The sequence below is a fragment of the Podarcis cretensis genome (assembly GCF_951804945.1).
Source record: "Podarcis cretensis genome assembly, chromosome: 2".
Lineage (NCBI taxonomy): Eukaryota > Metazoa > Chordata > Lepidosauria > Squamata > Lacertidae > Podarcis > Podarcis cretensis.
Genome location: NC_137171.1, coordinates 124864968 through 124890566, shown reverse-complemented (window position 1 = coordinate 124890566; position 25599 = coordinate 124864968). Strand labels below are relative to the sequence as shown.

Genomic DNA, 25599 nt, shown 5'->3' with positions numbered 1-25599 from the left:
TCCGTTCAAAGGGGGGGGGCAGCCCCATTCCGCCTAGTGATGCTCCTCTCTGCTTAACACCCTCCATCTCCCTTCTCACTGCTCCCCCCCCAATCGCTCCCCCCAGGCTCTGCCTCCTGCGTCAGGGAGCCGGGATGGGGGGGGGGGCTGAGCTCCTCCAGGCCCTTATCTTTCTTCATCTTTGGTGTCCCATTCCAATAATATGTTGTTGTTGTTGTTTAGTCGTTTAGTCGTGTCCGACTCTTCGTGACCCCATGGACCAGAGAACGCCAGGCACTCCTGTCCTCCACTGCCCCCCGCAGCTTGGTCAGACTCATGCTGGTAACCTCGAAAACACTATCCAACCATCTCGTCCTCTGTCGCCCCCTTCTCCTTGTGCCCTCCATCTTTCCCAACATCAGGGTCTTCTCCAGGGAGTCTTCTCTTCTCATGAGGTGGCCAAAGTACTGGAGCCTCAGCTTCACAATCTGTCCTTCCAGTGAGCACTCAGGGCTGATTTCCTTCAGAATGGAGAGGTTTGATCTTCTTGCAGTCCATGGGACTCTCAAGAGTCTCCTCCAGCACCATAATTCAAAAGCATCAATTCTTCGGCGATCAGCCTTCTTTATGGTCCAGCTCTCACTTCCATACATCACTACTGGGAAAACCATAGCTTTAACTATACGGACCTTTGTTGGCAAGGTGATGTCTCTACTTCTCAAGATGCTGTCTAGGCCTGTCATTGCCCTTCTCCCAAGAAGCAGGCGCCTTTTAATTTCGTGGCTGCTGTCACCATCTGCAGTGATAATGGAGCCCAAGAAAGTAAAATCTCTCACTGCCTCCATTTCTTCCCCTTCTATTTGCCAGGAGGTGATGGGACCAGTAGCCACGATCTTCGTTTTTTTGATGTTGAGCTTCAGACCATATTTTGCACTCTCCTCTTTCACCCTCAATAAAAGGTTCTTTAATTCCTCCTCACTTACTGCCATCAAGGTTGTGTCATCTGCATATCTGAGGTTGTTGATATTTCTTCCGGCAATCTTAATTCCGGCTAGGGATTCATCCAGCCCAGCCTTTCGCATGATCCAATAATATATCATACATTTTAGATAATAATTTGGATTTGCCCTCAATTATTTCTATCTGAAATTTGGATTTCTTCTCATTCATCCCTACTTTTTTGTGTTCTGTCCATATTGCATTTATTTGATGGAATTTTAACCAGCTTATTAATTTATCTTTCAACTCCTCATATGTTCTCATCTTCCATCCATTTTCTAATCTTATTAGTAGGTCTTCATAGGTGAACCTTTTTCCTTCCATATTTGTTTTTTTAATCGCTGAAATATCAATTGGTGATAACCACCAGGGTGTTTTCCATTCTAGGAGTTTTTTATTTTTCTCCCACACTTCATAAAGGGGCCCCCTAATAATATGACTTGAAAACCCTTTATGTACTTTTTCTTTATTTTGCCATAAGTAGGCATGCCAGCTGAACCTATTGTTGAACCCCACTAGGTCTAATAAATCGGTATTTTCCAAATTAATCCAATCTTTGATCCAGCAAAGGCAGGCAGCCTCAAAATATAATTTCAGGTTGGGTACCGAGAATCCCCCTCTTTCTTTCCGATCTGTAAGAAGTTTGAATCTAATTCTTGGCCTTTTCCCTTGCCATATGAATTTCGAAAGAGTTTTTTGCCAATCTGTAAACATTTTAGATTCTCTGATCACTGGGATGTTTTGAAACAGAAATAACATTCTTGGAAGTAAGTTCACTTTTATTGCCGCCATCCTTCCCATCCACGAAAGTTTCACTCTACTCCACGTGTCAAGATCTTTCTTAATCTCCTTCCATGTCGTAAGGTTTTAAATCTTGGATCAGATTTATATTTTTAGTAGTTAACCAAATTCCCAGATACTTTATTTTTTTTGCCACTTTAATTCCATGCTGTACCTCTAATTTTTCACTTTCATCCTTTTCCAAATTCTTCGTCAGCATTTTTGTCTTTAATTTATTTAATTTAAAACCGGATACCTTACCAAATTCTTCTAACATCTCCAAGGCCTTACCAACACTTTTTTGTGGATTTTCCAGGGATAGCATCAAGTCGTCCGCATACGCTTTTAATTTATACTCTTTTGTTCCTATTTTGATCCCTTGGATCTCTGATGTTACTCTTATTTTATTTGTAATTACCTCTAGTGCCATAATGAATAAAAGCGGGGATAGAGGGCATCCCTGTCTTGTTCCTTTTTCAATTTTAAATGAATTTGTTAGGTTATTATTTATAATCAATTTTGCAGATTGTTTCGAATATATTGCTTTTATTCCATTCATAAACTCGCCCTCTAGCCCTGCTTTTTCCATGCTCTTCAATAGGAACTGCCATGAAACGTTATCGAATGCCTTTTCGGCATCGATAAAAATCAGCGCCGCGGATATCTCGTTCTTACATTCCAAATACTCAATAATGTTTATGGTGTGCCTTACATTATCTCTAAGTTGCCTGTTTGGAAGAAATCCTGCCTGATCCTTATGTATTAGATTCACTAGACATTTCTTGAGTCTGCTTGCCATCACCTCCGCAAAGATTTTATAGTCGTTATTTAATAGTGATATAGGTCTATAGTTCTTAATATTCAGTTTGTCCATATCTGGTTTAGGGATCATCGTTATATGAGCCTCTTTCCATGACTCTGGTATCTTTCCTCCTTTTAATATCTTATTCATGATGTCACATAGCACTGGTGTTAATTGGTTTTCCAATACTTTATAGTATTTGGCTGATAATCCGTCCGGTCCTGGGGCTTTCCCTGATTTCATCTTCTTTATTGCATCTTGGATCTCTTCTATTTTTATGGGGTTATTTAATTGGATTCTTTCTTCCTCTGTTATGGTCTTCCCTCTATAATCTTCTAAGTATTTTTCTATTTGGGTTATTTCTTCCTCTTCTTTTTTATACAACTTCTCATAGAATTTGAGGAAATTCTCCTTTATTTCTTTTGGGTCTTCTATCAAATGCTCTTCTATTTTTATCTTATTTATTACACTTTGTTTTTGCCTTCTTCTCAATTGCCATGCTAATAGTTTACCCGTTTTGTTAACTGACTCGAAATATTTTTGTTTCATTAATTTGATTTTCCATTCTATTTCTTGGCTTGTTAACATTGAGTATTGAGATTGTAAAATTTTTATTGTTTGCCTGTTTTGTTCATCTTTCGGGTTTGTTGTTAATTTTTTCTCACACTCTCTTAGCTGATTAAGAATTTCTTCTTTCTTTTGTTCTCTTACTTTCCTCCTGTAGCTATTTTGCTGTATAAAAAACCCTCTTAAGACCGCTTTACTAGTGTCCCAGACTATGTCCAAACTTGTTTCAGTATTAAGATTCAGGCTTAAATCTTTTAAGGTGGCTTTGGCTTTTTCAACTACCTCTTCATTCTCCAATAGATATTCATTTATTCTCCATCTGAATCCACCCTGTGATTTGCCTTTTATTTCCAGAGCAACCAAGTTATGGTCCGAGAGAGTTCTAGGTTAAATTTCACACTTTATAGTTCTTTATGTAAGCTCCCTTGAGACCCAAATTTGATCAATTCTACTCCAACTCTGTGTGGTTCTGAAAAAAAGGTGAATTGCTTCTCTATTGCATGTTTATATCTCCAAATGTCTATTAAATCTAAGTTTTCCTCCAAGTTATTAAAAGATTTTGGCAGCTTCCCTTGTTTATTTTTTTTCTTTCCTAATTGTTTATCTAATTCTGGTTCCGGCACTCCATTAAAGTCTCCCATCAGAATCGTCTTGTTAGACTCTAACGCCAATAGCATTTGTTCCAATTTCTTAAAGAATTCTGGGTTATTCAGATTTGGGGCATATATGTTTATCACATTAAGTTTTTCACCCTGGATGTTAATTTGTACTCCCAAAATCCTTCCTTCATTATCTTTACAAACCACTTTAGGTTCCCATTTTTCTTTCACATATATTGCCACCCCTCTTTTCTTTTCCGTTGTGCAGTTTATAAACTCAACTCCCAACTTTTTATGTACCAGGATATGTTTATGTTTTTTAATCACGTGTGTCTCCTGTAAGCAGATTAAATCAAGTTTCTTTCTTTTCAACACATTTACAATTTTATTCCTTTTGGTTTTTTCATTCAAACCGTTCACATTCCACAACAAAATTTTCAAGTTCATTGTCATGACTACTTTTCAATCTACAAATAATTAGTGTTTTAAATTCGAGTGGTTTTGTTTTCTCTATTCTCTTCCTCTTCTTCTTCTACCTCTTCTACTGCTACCTCCTCCTCTTCTTCTTCATCTGCTTCTTCTCCTCTACCTTTCTCTTCTTGGTCTTTTCCTATTTCCTTTTTCCTTCTTCTCTCCTCCTATTTAATTCATAACTATTATTATGATTATGATTATGATTATTATTTCTTCATTGTTCTCCTAAAAGGGCTGCTCCCTGCATTGAAGTGCATCTTGTCAACAGCTGAGAGAGTCCCAGAAGTGGCCCAGTTTACGCCTCCTCCTCCTCCGTCCTTTCCACTGCCAACGCAATGGCCTCCGAGGCACCATCGTTTGCACTGTCTCTTCTTCAAGGTGGAGTGGAAAGAGGAGCCAGGCAGCTTCCTCAGGTAGGGAAAGAGCAACGGGAGCAGGGAGGAGGGAAGAGGCACAGATGGGTCCACCCAGCTTCCCTCTGTGTTGAGTGGGGATGATGGGGATCTAAGAGAAGCTCTGTTTTCTTCCTCTTCTTCTTCCAGGCCCTCTTGACCTTTGAGGAGGTGGCTGTGTTTTTCACGGAGGAGGAGTGGGCTCTGCTGGATCCTGGCCAACGAGCTCTGCACACGGAAGTCATGGAGGAGAATTATGAGATGGTGGCCTCTCTAGGTAAGGGCAGATTTTTATTCCTCCTGGCTGTTAGAAATTGAAGGTGTGAAACTACTGTTTGAGCCATTTATTCATGCCGTGTCTTCTTCTTTGGCAAATCCTCATAGCCGAATAAGATTGTCTTCCATGAACATGGTCTTAACGGTGTGTCCGTAAGTGACTGTGGAATCCGATTCTGGATCCACACATCCTTCCACAGTGGGGACATAGGTTTCCAGGCAGGAGTTACCGTAATTACAGTGAGGGTTTGCCAAACGTACTTTCCTCTTAGCTTGTTTCTCCCTTTCACCCAGTGTGGTGTAGTGGTTAAGAGCGGTAGACTTGTAATCTGGTGAACCAGGTTCACATCTGCGCTCCTCCACATGCAACTGCTGGGTGACCTTGGGCTAGTGACACTTCTTTGAAGTCTCTCAGCCTCACTCACCTCACAGAGTGTTTGTTGAGGATGACCAAATTTAGCATAATTACATATATTAGGAAAGGTTTATTATAGTGTTTAGAAAATATGTAAAGAATGACAAAGATGGCTTTATTAAACGTTTGCAAGCATATTGATTAATGATAGCCTAAAATGATAGTGCTTGCACCAGTGTGGTGTAGTGGTTAGGAGTGGTAGATGCATAATCTGGTGAACTGAGTTTGCGTCTCCGCTCCTCCACATGTTGCTGCTGGGCGACCTTGGGCCAGTCACACTTCTCTGAAGTATCTCAGCCCCACTCACCTCACAGAGTGTTTGTTATGGGGGAGGAAGGGAAAGGAGAACGTTAGCCGCTTTGAGACTCCTTCGTGTAGTGATAAAGTGGGATATCAAATCCAAACTCTTCTTCTTCATCCTGAGTTGGTGCTTCTTCAAAGTCCATGATGCCTTGGTAAAGGTTATTCTGCAATTGGATGATGATGATGATGATGATAATTTATTTCCCGCCCATCTGCCCGTGTTTCCCCAGCCACTCTGGGCAGCTCCCAACAAAATATTAAAAATAGAATCAAACATTAAAAACTTCCCTAAACAGGGCTGCCTTCAGATGTCTTCTAAAAGTCAGATAGTTGTTTATTTCCTTGACATCTGATGGGAGGGCGTTCAACTGGGCGGGCGCCTCTACCGAGAAGTGAGTCCCTTCAGATGTTGCTGCACTACAACTCCCATCATCCCTGGCCATTGGCCAGCTTTACTTGGGTTGATGCTACTCAGAGTCCAACCACATCTTGAGGGCCATAGATGCCTCACGTCAGCACATCAGCAGAGAAGGTTTCTCTTGGTGCTCATTGTTACATGTGAGTTGAAGGTAGAACTTTATACTAAGGGTTCTTGATATTATTTTCAGGTTTCCTTTCCTAAAATGTGGTACATGGGAGAGGGAGGAATGCTGGATTTGTTAAAATAAGAGAAAGTGCGGATTGGTCTTGCTGCGTGTAATTTCTCTTGTTTTCTTCCTTGAAGACCTAACAATATTTTCTTTCCCCCAACTTTCAACCAGGTAATGTAGAAGACAATCAGAATTATGAGGTGCCACCTGTGAAGTACTTTAGTGTGAGTGAACACCTTAGCACACATCTACAAACTAACACAGGGGAGAAACCATTCAGATGTATGGAGTGTGGAAAGAGCTTCAGACAGTCTTCAAGCCTTACTAGACATCAACAGATTCACACAGGGGAGAAACCATTTAAATGCATGGAGTGTGGAAAGAGCTTCAGACAGTATTTACACCTTACTGTACATCAACGAGTTCACACAGGGGAGAAACCATTTAAGTGTATGGAGTGTGGAAAGAACTTCAGACAGTGTTCACACCTTACTAGACATAAACGAACTCACACAGGGGAGAAACCATTTAAATGTATGGATTGTGGAAAGAGCTTCAGGCGGTGTTCACATCTTACTAGACATCAACGGACTCACACAGGGGAGAAACCATATAAATGTTTGGCGTGTGGAAAGAGCTACACTGAAAGTCAGTCACTTGCAAAACATCAACAAACGCACAGAAAGGAGAAACCATATAGATGTATGGAGTGTGGGAGGAGTTTCATTAGGAGGGCAAGCCTTACTCAACATAAACGGACTCACACAAGGGAGAAACCATTTAGGTGTATGGAGTGTGGAAAGAGCTTCAGGCAGAGTAAAAACCTTACCAAACATCAACAAACTCACACAGGGGAGAAACCATATAAGTGTTTGGCGTGTGGAAAGAGCTACACTGTAAGTGGGTCACTTGCAAAACATCAACAAACCCACACAGAGGAGAAACCATATAGATGTATGGAGTGTGGGAAGGGTTTTAGTGAAGCTGGAAAACTTAAAAAACATCACCGAACTCACACAGGGGAGAAACCATATAGATGTCTGGAGTGTGGAAAGAGCTTCAGGCAGAGTAATAACCTTACCAAACATCAACAAATTCACACACGGGTGAAAGCATATAAATGTTTGGCGTGTGGAATGAGCTTCACTAAAAGCGCGTACCTTGCAAAACATCAACAAACCCACACAGAAGAGAAACCATATAGATGTATGGAGTGTGGGAAGGGTTTTAGTGAGGGTGGAAAACTTACAAGACATCACCGAACTCACACAGGGGAGAAACCATATAGATGTATGGAGTGTGGGAAGGGTTTCCGTGAAGGTGGAAAACTGACAAGACATCACCGAACTCACACAGGGGAGAAACCCTTTAGATGTACAGAGTGTGGAGAGCTTTATTCACAATGGAGCACTTATTGTACATCACCGAACTCACACAGGGGAGAAACCCTTTAGATGTATGGAGTGTGGAAAGAGCTTCAGTCAGAAAGGAAACCTTAAAAAACATCAACAAACACACAGGGGAGAAACCATATGAATGTATGGATTGTGGAAAGTGCTTCAGTAAGAGCATAACTCTTAGAAAACATCAACGATCTCACAGAGAAGCAACGGTTTAAATATTTGAAGTGTGGAAAGTGTTTCAGTTATAATGGAGTTCTTACTAATCACTCACAGACTCACATAGGGGAGAACCCATGAAGATGTCAAGTTTTCCCCACAGAATTCACTTTGTCCCTCATATCCACAAACTCTCATAGTGGAAAATTCATTCTAAATGCACAGAGAATATTTGATGTTCTGGTGTTTGTATGGAGTGTTGTGCATATATGTATTAAAGCAATAAAGGTAATGTCTCATAATAGTAAGTATAATGAAAGAGATAATGTACTGTTATGGATGTGTAGAATTTGACTCTGGAGTGCTCATTGTGAGTGAGCATGTGCTGAGAGTCCATTGATATTTGGTCTTTGCAGAGAGAATTGGGAATGGAGAGTTGTGAAAAGTGGAGCACGACAGTGGTGTTTAGGAAGCAGGATTGGCTCTGCAGTCCTAGATCTGTAGAATTGAAAGGGACTTAGGTCTTCCTGTTATAAGAACAGCAGCATAAAACCCATTTTTATAATTGCAATAAAGGAACAATGAAAACACAGAGAGGCTGAAACCATCTTCATGCAGAAAGTAATCTTTAAAAAGGTAAAGGTAAAGGTACCCCTTCCCGTACGGGCCAGTCTTGACAGACTCTGGGGTTGTGCGCCCATCTCACTTAAGAGGCCAGGGGCCAGCGCTGTCCGGAGACACTTCCGGGTCACGTGGCCAGCGTGACATCGCTGCTCTGGCGAGCCAGAGCCGCACACGGAAACGCCGTTTACCTTCCCGCTGGTAAGCAGTCCCTATTTATCTACTTGCACCCGGAGGTGCTTTCGAACTGCTAGGTTGGCAGGCGCTGGGACCGAGCAGCGGGAGCGCACCCCGCCGCAGGGATTCGAACCGCCGACTTTTCGATCGGCAAGTCCTAGGCGCTGAGGCTTTAACCCACAGCGCCACCTGCGTCCCGAAAGTAATCTTTAAACCATCATATATTGCTTAATCTTGGCTACGGCACAGGGGAATGTGGACATTGCCAGTGTTTATATTTTATTTATTTATACACACATACATAGATACCCTGCCCATCTGGCTGGGTTTCCCCAGCCACTCGGGTGGCTTCCAAGAAAAGATTAAAAATACATTAAAACATCTGTCATTAAAAACTTCCCTAAACAGGGCTGCCTTCAGATGTCTTCTAAACTTCAGATAGTTGTTTATTTCCTTGACATCTGATGGGAGGGTGTTCCACAGGGCGGGCACCACTACCGAGAAGGCCCTCTGCCTAGTTCCCTGTAGCTTTGCTTCTTTGCAGGGAGGGAACCGCCAGAAGGCCCTCAGCGCTGGACCTCAGTGTCCGGGTTGAATGATGGGCATAGAGACGGTCCTTCAGGTATACTGGACCGAGGCCATTTAGGGCTTTAAAGGTCAGCACCAACACTTTGAATTGTGCTCGGAAACATGCTGGGAACCAATGCAGGTCTTTCAGGGGAGTCATTTGCGGGGGGGGGGGGAGAAATCTCTGCGCCCACGTAATTGGTCCTGTTTCAGAAATCAGCTAGTATAGGAGGCTATACTAGTCATGTTAGACTTGTGGGGAAGAATAGGCCATTCCTTACCACCCCATTTGTATGTGTGAAACATAGAATTGTAGAGTTGGAAGGGAGCGTGACAGTCATCGTATTCATTCCCCTGAAATGTAGGAACTGTTGGGGTTTTTGACTCCGTGCCATTCTGTGCAGCTTCACACAGAGTCATAGAATCATAGAGTTGGAATAGACCACAAGGGCCATCGAGTCCAACCCACTGCCAAGCAGGAAACACCATCAGAGCACTCCTGACATATGGTTGTCAAGCCTCTGCTTAAAGACCTCCAAAGAAGGAGACTCCACCACACTCCTTGGCAGCAAATTCCACTGTCGAACAGCTCTTAATGTCAGGAAGTTCTTCCTAATGTTTAGGTGGAATCTTCTTTCTTGTAGTTTGGAGCCATTGTCCGTGTCCGCTTCTCTGGAGCAGCAGAAAACAACCTTTCTCCCTCCTCTATATGACATCCTTTTATATATTTGAACATGGCTATCATACCACCCCTTAACCTCCTCTTCTCCAGGCTAAACATGCCCAGCTCCCTTAGCCGTTCCTCATAAGGCATCGTTTCCAGGCCTTTGACCATTTTGGTTGCCCTCCTCTGGACACGTTCCAGTTTGTCAGTGTCCTTCTTGAACTGTGGTGCCCAGAACTGGACACAGTACTCCAGGTGAGGTCTGACCAGAGCAGAATACAGTGGCACTGTTACGTCCCTTGATCTAGATGCTATACTCCTATTGATGCGGCCGGAATTGCATTGGCTTTTTTAGCTGCCGCGTCACACTGTTGGCTCATGTCAAGTTTGTGGTCAACCAAGACTCCTAGATCCTTTTCACATGTACAGCTCTCAAGCCAGGTGTCGCCCATCTTGTATTTGTGCCTCTCATTTTTTTTGCCCAAGTGCAATACTTTACATTTCTCCCTGTTAAAATTCATCTTGTTTGTTTTGGCCCAGTTCTCTAATCTGTCAAGGTCGTTTTGAAGTGTGATCCTGTCCTCTGGGGTGTTAGTCACCCCTCCCAGTTTGGTGTCATCTGCAAATTTGATCAGGATGCCCTTGAGTCGATCATTCAAGTCGTTGATAAAGATGTTGAATAAGACCGGGCCCAAGACAGAACCCTGTGGCACCCCACTAGTCACTCTTCTCCAGGATGAAGAGGAACCATTGATGAGCACCCTTTGGGTTTGGTCAGTCAGCCAGTTACAAATCCACTGAGTGGTAGCATAGTCAAGACTGCATTTTACCAGCTTCTTTACAAGAATATCATGGGGCACCTTGTCAAATGCCTTGCTGAAATCAAGGTAGGCTACATCCACTGCGTTCCCTTCATCTACCAGGCTTGTAATTCTGTCAAAAAACGAGATCAGGTTAGTCTGACATGACTTATTTTTCAGAAATCCATGCTGACTATTGGTGATCACAGCATTCCTTTCTAGGTGCTCACAGACTGTTTGCTTAATGATCTGCTCCAGAATCTTCCCTGGTATTGATGTCAGACTGACTGGGCGGTAATTATTTGGGTCCTCTCTTTTCCCCTTTTTGAAAATAGGGACAACATTTGCCCTCCTCCAGTCTGCTGGGACTTCTTTAGATAGCCACCCTGGCTTCTTTAGGCACCTTCCATGTTTCCGTCTCATTGGTATTGCCTGAAGTTGTGCTTTTACTATCTCCCTCTTAACAAACTCCCAGCCATCATGAACTCCCTTTCCTTTTAGTAATACTGTCCATGGGATCTCACCCAGCACTTCCCTAAGTTTTATGAAGTCGACTTTCCTAAAGTCAAGAAATTGAGTCCTAGTATGCTTGGCTGCTCCTTTCCGCTGTCCAGTAAACTTCAGAAGAGCATGATCACTCGCGCCTAATGTTCCTTCCACTTCTACCCTACTAACCAGGTCATCAACATTGGTTAGGACCAGATCTAAAATGGCTGTTCCTCTTGTTGCTTCTCCCACTTTCTGGACAATGAAGTTGTCTGCAAGGCCAGTGAGGAATCTGTTTGACCTTATGCTCTTGGCTGAGTTTGACATCCAACAAATATCCGGGTAATTGAAGTCCCCCATTACTACTATTTCCCTTCCTTTTGCATGCTTGGCCATCTGTTCCAGGTGTTACCGGAAAATCCGAGGGCTCTCTTGGACAAATGAAGACACCAACCAGAGCAATTCAGAGCAAAACAGCAGCCAGTAGGCTCGGTCTTTATTTAAGGAAAAGACTGTCGCGACAGGACTTCCACCGCCCACGAGGTGAAGCAAGATGGAAGCCCTGAACAAAAGACGACCCTAACTTTTATTAATTGCTAATCCCCCAAGCTACACCCCCAGAATTACATCACATTTTCATCACGATTACATCAAAATTGGGAGGAGTCGAGGAGGGGTTACACAGGTAATCCGAGAGTCCTGACACCTGGCCGGAGCCCCCTCTCCCCATCCCACATGAGTCATTTTCAAAAACAAAAAGAAGGGCGAGGTTTCCTGCCCCCTGAGGGGAATCCTGGCCAGAGTCCTTTGTGAGAGTCTGTGCGGAATACACTAAAACATGCCGGTTATTGTGTTCCTGATAGCCTTTCGTCTGAGCCCATCACGATGGCCATCAAGGTGATCACATCAGCTGGGAAGCTCTCCAGAGTACGTGACTGCCCGGTCAAAGGATTATGGCTGCCGTGCATCAGGTCACCCCCCTTCGATAGCCTTTGTAATATGGAGTAGAATAAAAGTGGTCCGATGAAAATCCGAGGTACGGCTGATTTTTGGCGAATTTATGAAGAATATTGTCCTTGTAGTTCAAAGTACTTTCACTTTTCGGAAGCAACTTGCTACATTTTGATTAGATCAGTCACGGTCAATTGAACTCGGAAACATTGTATTGAGAGCTGTCAAGAGGTGAGGGAAAAAAGCGCTTGCAGCCTGCAGTACCAGCGTGGCTGCCGCAAGGGGCGCTGTTCGACAATGTTGATTGGCTGAGACGGCCGTTGTTTACCGTAAAGTTCAGGCGGCCGGTCTACTGGCAATAAAGATAGGGCGATGCGGAGCGCTATTTCGGAAAGCTGTCAGGTTCGCGCTTCCTTATTTACGGAAGGCTTTTAAGAGATGGTCCTCTAAAGGAACATCTCTAGGGTTAGAGGGGGAGATACGTGTGTGTGAGTATGGTGCTTGTGTGAAACACGTGTTAACGGGGGGGGGGGGGTGATTTCCGGCGACACAGGAAGCCATCATCTATGTCCTCCGTTTGGCTTGGGGATTTATAGTAAACTCCCACAATGAGGTCTCTGTTATTCTTCTCTCCCTTAATTTTGACCCAAATGCTTTCACTTTGGCTTTGAGGTTCTAAATCTTGGATCTCTTCATAGGTATACACATCCCTGACATATAACGCCACCCCTCCTCCTTTCTTGTCTGGTCTGTTTCTCTGAAATAGATTGTATCCCTCCATTATTACATTCCAATCGTGGGACTTATCCCACCAGGTTTCAGTGATGCCTATTATGTCATTTAAGAGTTGGGCGACAGCCAAGGATGACTGAGCAGAGAGGAGTTATCTGCCTGGAGATATGGGACCCTGGATACAGCTTTACCATTGGTTGAGGTCTCACACAGGCATGATGACTTATGACCTTACTGACTGGATAGTTTGTTGGTCAGTGTGGTGTTCTGAGTTCTGAGAGTTTGTTAAGAGAGAGCTGGTTAAGATCCATATATGTTCCTGTATATAGTAACTTGTAGAGTCTGCTGTAAATAATAAACACATCTAAGTAACCAAGTTACCATTAGCAGCGTCTTGTCCCTGCTTTGTCCATCCTGCTTGCAACTGATTGCTTTCTGGAACTCTGCGTATGCTCTGCTAAGGTCTGGCTAAGGTCGTTCAACAGGTCAAAGTTGCAAAACACCAATAGGAACGGCATCTTAATAATCCCTGACAGTTGGTCAGTAAGATATTAAGACTGCACCTGGGACTTCCTTCTGCATGCAAAGCATTGCATCTGAGGCCTTCTACATGCAAAGCAACTGTTCTGCCACTGAGCTTTGCCCGCTCAAAGCAAAGCCCAACTTTGTCCATTGGCCCCCACTTTTTGAAAAGTACACATTGTAAAGACACTGGACCGCCCCATACCCACCGGAATTTCTCCAAATAGAGACGTCCTATTCAACAGTAGGGTTTCCATATGTCTGGAATTTCTCAGACATACCCAGGATACTGTAGTTGGAAGCAGTGTCTGGGTGAAAATCAGAAAAATGTCCCATGTCGGCAGTGCCATTTTTGCTGGTTTTGCTAAAAGATAGCTCAAAAGCTGCATTATTATTATTTTTGTTGCAAAATAACTCCCTCCAAAAATTATCCAATGGATATAGGGACATCCTATGGAAAATAAGACTTTCCAGGATTAAATCAGAAACTAGGATGGCTTCTGTAAATCCAGAGGTGTCCCTGGAAAACAAGGGCGCTTGGCGGCACTCGGGGGGGGGGGGGTCTGGGCACCCTTTAGTATTATTGTAAGTTGCTGCTCTGAACCCCTTCCACCCTCTTTCCCCCCTTTTCAGAAATAAGGTGTGCGTTTCCTCTTTCGCTGCTGCGGATTGAACCCGTGACTGTCTCACCAAATAAATGGCAATATAGAGCTTCTCGGCCACCCTAGGAAAACAGGAATTAGGACGGATAGATTGTTCAGTGATTTTGGAGGTCAGATAAAAAAAAACTTTCCCCCAGAAGACTTGGACCACGGTACACCCCCACCAAATGTGAAAATAGGAATCCGAGACCTTCTGCATGCAAAGCAACTATTCTAACACTGAGCTGCAACCCCCCCCCCCCAATAATAGAGTCTATCTCTCTCCATCAGCTCCTGGTTTTTAGAAAAGGTACCCACTGAAATGACACTTGGACCAGCCTTTAGGGTTGTCATAAGTTACTGCTCTAAACCCCTTCTCGGGGGGGGGGCCTTTTCAGAAATGGGGGTTCGCCTTTCGCTACCGCTCGCAGGAATTGAAGGCATTGATTCCTCACTAAATACAGTAAATGGGAATATACTGTACAGTAGATATGTGGACCGAGAACTCCCAGAAGTGCAAGCTGGATTTAGAAGAGGCAGAGGAACCAGAGACCAAATTGCAAACATGCGCTGGATTATGGAGAAAGCTAAAGAGTTCCAGAAAGACATTTACTTCTGCTTCATTGACTATGCAAAAGCCTTTGACTGTGTCGACCATGGCAAACTATGGCAAGTTCTTAAAGAAATGGGAGTGCCTGATCACCTCATCTGTCTCCTGAGAAATCTCTATGTGGGACAAGAAGCTACAGTTAGAACTGGATATGGAACAACTGACTGGTTCAAAATTGGGAAAGGAGTACGACAAGGCTGCATTTTGTCTCCCTGCTTATTTAACTTATATGCAGAATTCATCATGCGAAAGGCTGGGCTGGATGAATCCCTAGCCGGAATTAAGATTGCCGGAAGAAATATCAACAACCTCAGATATGCAGATGACACAACCTTGATGGCAGAAAGTGAGGAGGAATTAAAGAACCTTTTATTGAGGGTGAAAGAGGAGAGCGCAAAATATGGTCTGAAGCTCAACATCAAAAAAACGAAGATCATGGCTACTGGTCCCATCACCTCCTGGCAAATAGAAGGGGAAGAAATGGAGGCAGTGAGAGATTTTATTCTTGGGCTCCATGATCACTGCAGATGGTGACAGCAGCCACGAAATTAAAAGACGCCTGCTTCTTGGGAGAAGGGCAATGACAGGCCTAGACAGCATCTTGAGAAGTAGAGACATCACCCTGCCAACAAAGGTCCGTATAGTTAAAGCTATGGTTTTCCCAGTAGTGATGTATGGAAGTGAGAGCTGGACCATAAAGAAGGCTGATCGCCGAAGAATTGATGCTTTTGAATTATGGTGCTGGAGGAGACTCTTGAGAGTCCCATGGACTGCAAGAAGATCCAACCTCTCCATTCTGAAGGAAATCAGCCCTGAGTGCTCACTGGAAGGACAGATTGTGAAGCTGAGGCTCCAGTACTTTGGCCACCTCATGAGAAGAGAAGACTCCCTGGAGAAGACCCTGATGTTGGGAAAGATGGAGGGCACAAGGAGAAGGGGGCGACAGAGGACGAGATGGTTGGATAGTGTTTTCGAGGTTACCAGCATGAGTCTGACCAAGCTGCGGGGGGCAGTGGAGGACAGGAGTGCCTGGCGTTCTCTGGTCCATGGGGTCACGAAGAGTCGGACACGACTAAACGACTAAACAACAACAACAACAGATATTGCCGGCTGGGAAGCGAATTTCTCTTTGCAGGGAGGGGGAGGGCGGATCTCCTGCCCCTCCCCCTCCCTCTGGGCCAATGAGCTCTGTTTCCTAGAGAGGCAGGAAGTGGGGTTTTTTTTGGGGGGGGGGAGTAGAAGCAAGGTTGGAGGGGAGGGGTCTCCATGCACACCCCCTGAAGAGAAAGAGGCCCGCAGAGGAGGATGAAGAGGTGCCGGGTATTTTGGGGGCCGGGGGGGTTGACTTGGGGTTGGGGGTCTGCAGAAGAATTTGCATTTCCTCCCCCTGATGCTATAAACAGAGCAGCTGGGAAAGGAGAGTGGGGGGGGGGAATGAGGGGAGAGCAGGGAAGGGCTCCCCACTTTCCCTCTGGGAATCAGTATAGGGGGGCGGGCGGGATGCAGGCCATCCTGTTGCAAAGTGGGGTTCCCCCCCCCAAACAGGGTTTGCATTGCAAGATCCTTTCTGAAGCGCAGAGCTTAAGCCAGCCTCCCATGGTGGGGGGGGGGGCGAAGACACTTGAGACGAACCACAAAAGGTTGCCCCCCCCCCAGTGGAACTTAATTACAAAGGGATTTGCAGCCCCACCCTGGGCATGTTGACTCAGAGGTCAGTCCTTCTCCGTTCAAAAGGGGGGGGGGCAGCCCCATCCCACCTTGGGATGCTCCTCTCTGCTTAACACCCTCCATCTCCCCTCTCACTCCTGCCCCCCCATCGCTCCCCCAGGCTCTGTCTCCTGCTTCAGGGGAGGGGTGAGCTCCTCCAGGACCCTGATCTCTCCCCCCCCCCCCAAATCTGCTGCTGAAGCCCCTGCCTCAGTGGGGCGGAGATCGGGAGGGCAAGCAGGGGAGAGGAAGTGGAAGCAGCTGAAGAACAGAGTCGCCTATGGACAGTGGCGTAGTGTGGGGGGTGCAGGGGGGGGCCGGCCGCAGCGGGCGCAACATGGGGGGGGGGGCTCGCTCGCCGCCTCCGGAGTCCCCGAAGAGCCTCGGGCGCAGGCTGTAGCAGAGCCCCATGTCTCGCGGAACCGACGAGCTGTGCGCTCGTCCGGGCTGAAGGCGTCCGGCAGGCAGCGGCTCTCAGCGCTCGCCGCGGTCCCCGCGCGTCAGGGCCGCGGAGGGCGCGCCAGGCAGCCCCTCCTCACAGCCCCGCCGCCGCCGCCGCCGCTGCAGCTGCTGGGCCATGTTGCATTTTCCTCGCCTCTCTGCCCTCCTCCTCCTCCGGGCAAGCGGTGTCGTTTGGGCGGCATCGCCAGCGGCAACTCGCCTCAGATCACCTGACACGGACCTGCTGCCGCCGCCGTGGCTGCCTTACCGTAAATACCCCAGCCCAGGCAGCAGCAAGTGGAAGCTGGCAGCGGCGGCAGGTTAGGGGTTAGGGGCGTAAATTACTTGCCTTGCCCCGGGTTAGGGGGCGCAAATTACTTGCCTTGCCCCGAGTTAGGGGGTGCAAATTACTTGCCTTGCCTCGGGTGCTGACAACCCACGCTATGCCGCTGCCTCTGGATTGGGAGAGAGGGGGGAGATTTTGAGTTGGGTGGGGGGTTGGACAGTGTCGAGGAAAATCAGCCTCTGGAGCCTCCTTATTAAGAACGGGCTGATGTGAGAAGCAAGCAAAAGGAAACAAGGATTTGCTTCTTGGGAAGGGGGAGCCCCCCCCCAGCTCCCCATTCAGAAATCCTAGTCTGGCCTGTTGATATTGCTTTGGCACAAGGGCCTTATAACACTATAGGTCTTCTAAAGCCCACTTCTGGGTATAGGGTGGTATATAAATTCAGTTAATAATAATAATAATTTATGCATTGTTCTCCTGAAAGAGCTGCTCCTTGCTTTGAATTGCTTCATGGCAACAGCTGAGTCCTGGAAGTGGCCCAGTTTCCGCCTCCTTGTCCTCCGTCTCTTCCAAAGGCAGCACAATGGCCTCAGAGGCACCATCGTTTGCACTGCCTCTTCTTCAAGGTGGAGTGGAAAGAGGAGCCAGGCAGCTTCCTCAGGTAGGGAAAGAGCAAGGGAGGAGGGAGGAGGGAAGAGGCACAGATGGGACCACCCAGCCTCCCTCTGTGTTGAGTGGGGATGATGGGGATCTAAGAGCAGCTCTGTCTTCTTCCTCTTCTTCTTCCAGGCCCTCTTGACCTTTGAGGAGGTGGCTGTGTTTTTCACGGAGGAGGAGTGGGCTCTGCTGGATCCTGGCCAAAGAGCTCTGCACAAGGAAGTCATGGAGGAGAATTATGAGATGGTGGCCTCTCTAGGTAAGGGAAGATTTGTATCCCTCTTGGCTGCTAGACATTGAAAGGGTGAATCTCCTGTTTATTCATGCCATGAAGGAGCAACATAGGAATAGCCTGCTGGATCAGCCGAGTGGCCCATCTAGTCCACCATCCTGTTCTCCCATTGGCAAAACCAGATGCCTGTGGGAAAGCAGCAAGCAGGATTCGAACACAAGAGCACTCTTGCCTCCTGTAGTCCCCAATATTTAGGAACATTGGTGCTTCTGACTGTGGAGGCATTGCAGAGCCATCACAACGAGTGGCCGACAATAGACTTCTCCTCCTTGTATTTGGGCCATCATTGCTCCCTGTGGGATCGAGTTCCCTAGTTTAACTATGTGCTGTGTGGAGAAGGCTGATCTTTTATTTCTGCTTTACAGTATTATTATTATTATTAATACTACTACTACAGTGGTACTTCAGGTTACAAACACTTCGGGTTACAAACTCCGCTAACCTAGAAGTAGTACCTCAGGTTACAAACTTTGCCCCAGGATGAGAACGTGCGCCAGTGGCGCGGTGGCAGCGGGAGGCCCCATTAGCGAAAGCATGCCTCAGGTTAAGAACGGTTTCGGGCTAAGAACAGACCTCCGGAATGAATTAATTTGTAACCCAAGGTACCACATCATCATCATCATCATCATCATCATCATTATTATTATTATTATTATTATTATTGAATTTGTATTCCGCCCTACACCCTCAGGGCTCCCAGAGGTTCACAGGATAAAATCATAATATCAAAACACAAAATACATAATCAAAATAAAACCCCAAGACAACCCATTTGTTTCACATCTGGCTGAAAGAAATCTGATTTGGCTAGCTTCAAGCAGAAGGGGGCAGCGGGAGGAATCCTGCATTCCTCTTATGATTATTGCTGCACTTCTAATTTAGTATAACATCATCAGTCCATGGAGCTCTGTTTTCATCTCAAAAGCTGCAAATCTTGAAATGCCACCATTACCTGACCCAGCTCTTCCTTTCTCAAGACAATAATGCTGTTTGTATTGAAGCCACAATCCCCAAGTTCCTTTTCCTTATCTCTCATTAAATATTTCTTAAAGCATATACCGAGTCTTTCAGTGCAAAAAAAAGGAGAGAAAAGCTATTTATCCTAGAGGCAGGAGCTACTGCAATTTCCAGAGCCTCCAAAAAAGGCAAGTCTCTTGTTTACACTCCTTGCTGAAACAAATCTGATTTAACTAGCTGCAGTACAGTATAGCAGCGTTGGTCCATGTTATTCATCATTTTGACCACACGTTTCTGAACCTCTTCCAACTCTATAATATCCATTGGGGGGGGGGGGCAACCAAAACGTACACAGTATTCCAAATGCAGTTGCACCATAGATTTGGCTTTGCTTCAGTAAGGCTTAGAATGCAGGTTTGCTATAACCTCCTTCCGTCGGGCCTGTAAGACAGAGCTATTCCGCTTGGCTTTTAATTTGAATTCAGCCTGATCTTTTATTTGCCTGTTGTTCTCTCCCCCTCCCCTTTTATGAAGATTACCTGCTCTGAGACCCCACAGCTAATTCTCCCCTGGCCTCCTCGCTGGCCCAAGTAGGACTAATTCAGCCAGCTAGCCCTGGTGATTATCTAATATTTATTTGATGGATTTCCCCTAAATTGATTTCTGAACTTTGAATTTTATTGTTATTCATGTTTTTAGATTGTCTTTTATGCTGCTTTTACAATTAAATGTTTTATATTTGTTGTTAGCTGCCCTGAGCCCGGTTTTTGAACCAGGAAGGGCGGGGTATAAATAAAAAATATTAATATCATTAACAATGCTCCCATCAGTCTTCTAAGGACAGAGTTTAAATTGACCAGCCTGCTTGGGTTGTCACTGTTGGGATGTGTGCAAGGGAACGGGGGCAATTCGCAGGCCCCCAGCTGGCTCCAGCCCACTGGCCGGCAGCCGGGCGAACCTCCGGTCCTTGGAACAGAAGCCTTCAGAAGCTTGAGCACGCCTCAATCAGCAGAGTAAATAACACGCAACAGAAGTGGCAGACAGAGACATATGTAAAGCATATTTGTTGTTGTTTAGTCGTGTCCGACTCTTCGTGACCCCATGGACCAGAGCACGCCAGGCACTCCTGTCTTCCACTGCCTCCCGCAGTTTGGTCAGACTCATGTTCGTAGCTTCGAGAACACTGTCCAACCATCTCGTCCTCTGCTGTCCCCTTCTCCTTGTGCCCTCAATCTTTCCCAACATCAGTCTTATCCAGGGAGTCTTCTCTTCTCATGAGGTGGCCAAAGTATTGGAGCCTCAGCTTCAGGATCTGTCCTTCCAGTGAGCACTCAGGGCTGATTTCCTTCAGAATGGAGAGGTTTGATCTACTTGCAGTCCATGGGACTCTCAAGAGTCTCCTCTAGCACCATAATTCAAAAGCATCAATTCTTCGGCGATCAGCCTTCTTTATGGTCCAGCTCTCACTTCCATACATCACTACTGGGAAAACCATGTAAATTTTATATCCATATTCCATAATTGTGATAGTTGTTCTCCGAACCCCCACTTCATATCCTTTTTAAATATTTCATTCAAATGATGATATTGTTGTCAACATTCCTGGTACATCTTTCAACCCTTTTAATTTAAATTCTCCACCCTCCACTCTTAATAAATAAGTCACCCAACTTTCCGCCATAGTTTTATTTTCACCACTATGGCTTCCAAAGGTGAAAGTCAAAGTGGTGTTTTAGCTCCCAATAAATTTTTATATATGTCCCATATTCCAGGGTATAAAAAAACAAGTGGCAGTGATCTACTCATTGTTAGAGTTGTTGAGCTTTTTTTGGGAATATGATTAAAAAATACCTACTTTTCCCTTTCATTTCTAGCAGATACCTGATTCAGTTTTGTACATCTTAGCTAATTTGCTCGGTGTCAGATACCACCTGTACATCATTTTCATAAAATTCTTCAGTGTGCAACATGCTGTAAATTTTAAATCTCTTCCACATTTCTCCCAAACACTCATCTCTATATTATGGCCTGTATCTCTTGCCCAGTGAATCATAGCTGTTTTTACCAGTTCATCCTGTTCTCATAACAAATAGAATGGAGTTGTGATCAGAAATAGTCCTCAGTAGAATTTCCACTTTTTTGGGTCTTAAATCTTAGTTCTTTAGTTATGCATATTGAATTATTTTCCCAGAAGAATTCTTACCATTGTAATAAAATATCAGTTGTCTTTCTAGTGAGTGTTTGTATCTCCATTTTTTCTCATTTGGCGCAAAGACTCACCAAGACCATTTTTTCTCCTTCAACAATTGCCTGTACCCTGATAATTCTTCCTTGGTCATCTTTTTTAAAAAAGTTGTTAGGTGTAAAAACCATGTTTATATGCATTACCCCATTGATCTTTTTAGTTTATCACTGGTTATAAACTCTTCAACAAATGTTTTGGTTACTAATACTCTGCTGTGTCAACTTGCAACATGTGTCTCCACCACTAAGGGACTATTTTCTGGGATTATTTCCTTTCCTTAAAATGTGGTATATAGGAGAGGGGAGATTGTTGGGGTGTTGGAATAAGAGAAAGTGCTGATTGGTATTGCTGTGTGTTAAGTTCTCTTGTTCTGTTCCTTGAAATCCTAACAATATTTTCTTATCCCCCCACTTAAAACCGGGTGATGAAGAAGGCAATCAGAATTATGAGGGGCCATCTGTAAAGTACGTCAGTGTGAGTGAACACCTTAGCACACATCTACAAAACACAGAGGAGAAACCCTTTAAATGTATGGAGTGTGGAAAGAGCTTCAGTAAAAATGGAAATCTTACTGCACATCAACGAATTCACACAGGGGAGAAACCATTTAGATGTATGGAGTGTGGAAAGTGCTTCAGTGAAAGCGGTAATCTTACTGTACATCAACGAACTCACACGGGTGAGAAACCATTTAAATGTATGGAGTGTGGAAAGAGCTTCCGTGAAAATGCAAAACTTATTATACATCAACGAACTCACACTGGTGAGAAACCCTTTAGATGTACGGAGTGTGGGCAGAGCTTCAGTCAGAATGGAACTCTTACAACACATCTACAAATTCACACAGGGGAGAAACCCTTTAAATGTATGGAGTGTGGGCAGAGCTTTAGTCGGAATAGAACTCTTACAGCACATCTACGAATTCACACAGGGGAGAAACCGTTTAAATGTATGGAGTGTGGGCAGAGCTTCAGTCACAATGGACGCCTTACTCTACATCAACGAACCCATACAGGGGAGAAACCATTTAGATGTATGGAGTGTGGGAAGTGCTTCAGTCAGTGTTCACACCTAACTCTCCATCAACGAACTCATACAGGGGAGAAACCATTTAAATGTATGGAGTGTGGGCAGAGCTTCAGTTCATGTTCACAACTTACTCTACATCAACGAACTCATACAGGGGAGAAACCATTTAAATGTATGGAGTGTGGGCTGAGCTTCAGTCGGTGTTCACAGCTTACCCTGCACCAACGAACTCATACAGGGGAGAAACCCTATAAATGTTTGGAGTGTGGAACGAGCTTCATTTGTAGTTCAAGACTCACTGTGCACCAGCAAAGTCACACCGGGGAGAAACCATTTACATGTTTGGAGTGTGGGAAGTGCTTCAGTCAGTGTTCACACCTTACTATACATCAACGATCTCACACAGGGGAGAAACCATTTAAATGTATGGATTGTGGGAAATGCTTCAGTCATAGTGGATCTCTTGCAAAGCATCAACAAATTCACACAGGGGAGAAACCATTTAAGTGTATGGAGTGTGGAAAGAACTTCAGACAGTGTTCACACCTTACTAGACATAAACGAACTCACACAGGGGAGAAACCATTTAAATGTATGGATTGTGGGAAATGCTTCAGTCATAGTGGAGGTCTTACAAGACATCTACAAACTCACACAGGGGAGAAACCCTTTAAATGTTTGGAGTGTGGAAAGAGCTTTAGTGAAAATGGAAAACTTACAATACATCAACGAACTCATACAGGGGAAAAACCATTTAAATGTATGGAGTGTGGAAAGAGCTTTAGTGCAAGTACAAAACTTACAATACATCTACAAACTCACACGGGTGAGAAACCATTTAAATGAATGGAGTGTGGGAAGTGCTTCAGTTATAACCGAGTTATTAATAAACAGTGGCGTAGCGTGGGTTGTCAGCACCCGGGGCAAGGCAAGTAATTTGCGCCCCCTAACCCTGGATTTGTGCCCCCTACCCCTACCCCTAACCCTAACCCCCAGATGTTGCGCCCGGTGCGGCCGGCCCCCCCTGCACCCCCCACGCTACGCCACTGTTAATAAACACCTATGAACTCTCACAGGGGAGAACCCATTTAGATGTATGGAGTGTGCCAAGTTTTTCCAACAGATCTTGGACACTTTGTCCCTCACTTCAACAAACTGATATAGGGAAAAATCAATTGTAAATGTATGGAGTATAGTTGATGCTCTGGTGTTTGTATGGAATTTTGTGCATATATGTATTAAGACAGTGAATGTAATGTCTCATAATAGTAAGTATAATGAAAGATACAATGTACTGTTTGGGGTATTCAGAATGTGGCTCTGGAGTGCTCATTGTGAGTGAACATGTGCTGAGAATCCATTGATATTTGATCTTTGGCAGACATAGTTAAGAATGGAGAGTTGTGAAAAGTAGAACACAACCGTGGTGTTTAGGAAGCAGGATTGGCTCTGGAATCCTAGAACTGTAGAGTTGAAAGGGACTCCAAGGGTCTAGTCCAACTCCTTGTTATAAGAACAACAGCATAAAGCCCATTTTTATAATTGCAATAAAGGAACAATGAAAACACAGAAAGACTGAAACCATCGTCTTATATGCACAGTGTAATTTTAACCCGTCCTACGTTGTTTGTATTTTATAAATTCAGTGCTTTTATGATGCTTTCTCATTCATGGCTCCATTAAAGGGCAAAGTGGATAAAATCCCTGTTTGCAGCTGGAATAAAGAGGTTCTGAGGGGAACAACCAATCTGGGGAGGGAAGGTGGCGCAGGGAAATGTGGGCATTGCCAGTGGTTTCAGGAGGTAAAGGTAAAGGTAAAGGTACCCCTGCCCGTATGGGCCAGTCTTGACAGACCCTGGGGTTGTGCGCCCATCTCACTTAAGAGGCCAGGGGCCAGCGCTGTCCGGAGACACTTCCGGGTCACGTGGCCAGCGTGACATCGCTGCTCTGGCAAGCCAGAGCCGCACACGGAAACGCCGTTTACCTTCCCGCTGGTAAGCCTGTCCCTATTTATCTACTTGCACCCGGAGGTGCTTTCGAACTGCTAGGTTGGCAGGCGCTGGGACCGAGCAGCGGGAGCGCACCCCGCCGCAGGGATTCGAACCGCCGACCTTTCGATCGGCAAGCCCTAGGCGCTTGAGGCTTTAACCCACAGCGGTTTCAGGAGAGTCCTCCCTAAATGGTGGTCCAGTGTACCTTTTGTAAAAAGAGGGAGCTGATGGAGAAAGTTACGCTTTGTTGTGGGGTGGGGGGCGCAGCTCAGTGGGAGAGCAATTGTTTTGCATGCAGAAAGTCTCGGATTCCTCTTTTCACGTTTGGTGGGGGTGTACCGTGGTCTAGGTCTTCTGGGGCAAAGTTTATTAATCTGACCTTCAAAATCTCTTAAACGATTTATCCATCCGAATTCAGCACATTATTATAACTAGAGGAGAAGGCCTGCCTGCTGGGAGCCTGAGGGCCCTGCTCTGCCTCTCTCCACCCATAGCTGTCAACTTTTCCCTTTTCTTGCGAGGAATCCTATTTGGAATAAGGGAATTTCCCTTTAAAAAAGGGGAAAGTTGACAGCTATGTCTCCTCCTGGCCTAGGGTGGGGCTTCACGGGCTTCACAAGGACTGTGGCTGCTGCTCAACAGAGAGGCCTCCTCCTCTAAATTGTTTCTGAAATATTTTTATACTTTTTAAAATTCTGCTTTAGTGTTTTAACTGCTTTTAACTGGGCTGCAAGGGTATTCAGTGGGAGGGGCTTGGGAGGAGAGGAGTTGGGGAGTGCCCGGGAGACCAATTACAGTGGTTCTGGGTAGGGGGAGGTATAGCGTGAGAGGAGGGGCAGGCCAGGTAAGGGTCGGGAGGCTCAGCCACTTAATGACTCTGCTGTGTGCCAGCCCCTCCTCCAACTTGGGGAACTGTGGTTGTCATATCAGCCAACCCTTGGGTCTGCGACTGCTACTGCTGAATGCCAGGTCAACCCAGAATAAAATTTCCCTCATCCACGGATCTGATTTTGGACTAGGAGTCTGATCTGGCATGTATTACTAAAACCTGGGTGGGTGAACAGGGTGGAGTTGGTCTCAACCAGCTGTGCCCACCTGAGTACCCAGTGCTGCATCAGGCCAGAATCGAGGGTTGGGGGAGAAGGAGTTGCTGTGGTCTATAGAGATTCTCATGGGACGCAGGTGGCGCTGTGGGTTAAAGCCTCAGCGCCTAGGGCTTGCCGATCGAAAGGTCGGCGGTTCAAATCCCTGCGGCGGGGTGTGCTCCCGCTGCTCGGTCCCAGCGCCTGCCAACCTAGCAGTTTGAAAGCACCTCCGGGTGCAAGTAGATAAATAGGGACCGCTTACCAGCGGGAAGGTAAACGGCGTTTCCGTGTGCGGCTCTGGCTCGCCAGAGCAGCGATGTCACGCTGGCCACGTGACCCGGAAGTGTCTCCGGACAGCGCTGGCCCCTGGCCTCTTAAGTGAGATGGGCGCACAACCCCAGAG

At 45.5% G+C, this 25599-nt stretch overlaps 4 protein-coding genes and 1 long non-coding RNA gene across 10 annotated transcripts in view; 3 read left to right on the top strand and 2 right to left on the bottom strand.

Moving 5' to 3' along the window:
• LOC307208685 (uncharacterized protein) overlaps positions 1-8037 on the top strand; it is a 63491-nt gene extending 55454 nt beyond the window's left edge. For 5 of the 6 annotated variants that reach the window (XM_079963552.1, XM_079963551.1, XM_079963548.1 and 2 more), the window contains exons 2-4: positions 4433-4613; positions 4743-4869; positions 6348-8037. In XM_079963552.1, the coding sequence (XP_079819678.1) occupies positions 4536-4613; positions 4743-4869; positions 6348-7630 (1488 nt within the window). In that variant the 5' untranslated portion in view covers positions 4433-4535 and the 3' untranslated portion in view covers positions 7631-8037. The remainder of the gene's footprint in view (positions 1-4432; positions 4614-4742; positions 4870-6347) is intronic. The other variant, XM_079963553.1, reaches the window with a different exon arrangement.
• LOC307209171 overlaps positions 1-21689 on the bottom strand; it is a 44425-nt gene extending 22736 nt beyond the window's left edge. Inside the window, exons 1-2 of the long non-coding RNA XR_013835376.1 lie at positions 21594-21689; positions 6413-6431 (exon numbers count right to left, since the gene is read on the bottom strand). This is a non-coding gene — a long non-coding RNA (uncharacterized lncRNA). The remainder of the gene's footprint in view (positions 1-6412; positions 6432-21593) is intronic.
• Positions 1-25599, bottom strand: part of LOC307210988 (vomeronasal type-2 receptor 26-like) — a gene marked incomplete at its 5' end in the record, with an annotated part of 266099 nt that overhangs the window by 133993 nt on the left and 106507 nt on the right. The window lies entirely within an intron of this gene.
• LOC307208972 (uncharacterized protein) overlaps positions 1-25599 on the top strand; it is a 62545-nt gene that overhangs the window by 25821 nt on the left and 11125 nt on the right. The window lies entirely within an intron of this gene.
• LOC307208596 (uncharacterized protein) lies at positions 15732-23693 on the top strand. The gene is made up of 4 exons (XM_079963367.1): positions 15732-15819; positions 17425-17601; positions 17730-17856; positions 21522-23693. Exons 2-4 carry the CDS (start codon positions 17524-17526, stop codon positions 22964-22966), a joined length of 1650 nt encoding a protein of 549 aa, XP_079819493.1. The 5' UTR covers positions 15732-15819; positions 17425-17523; the 3' UTR covers positions 22967-23693.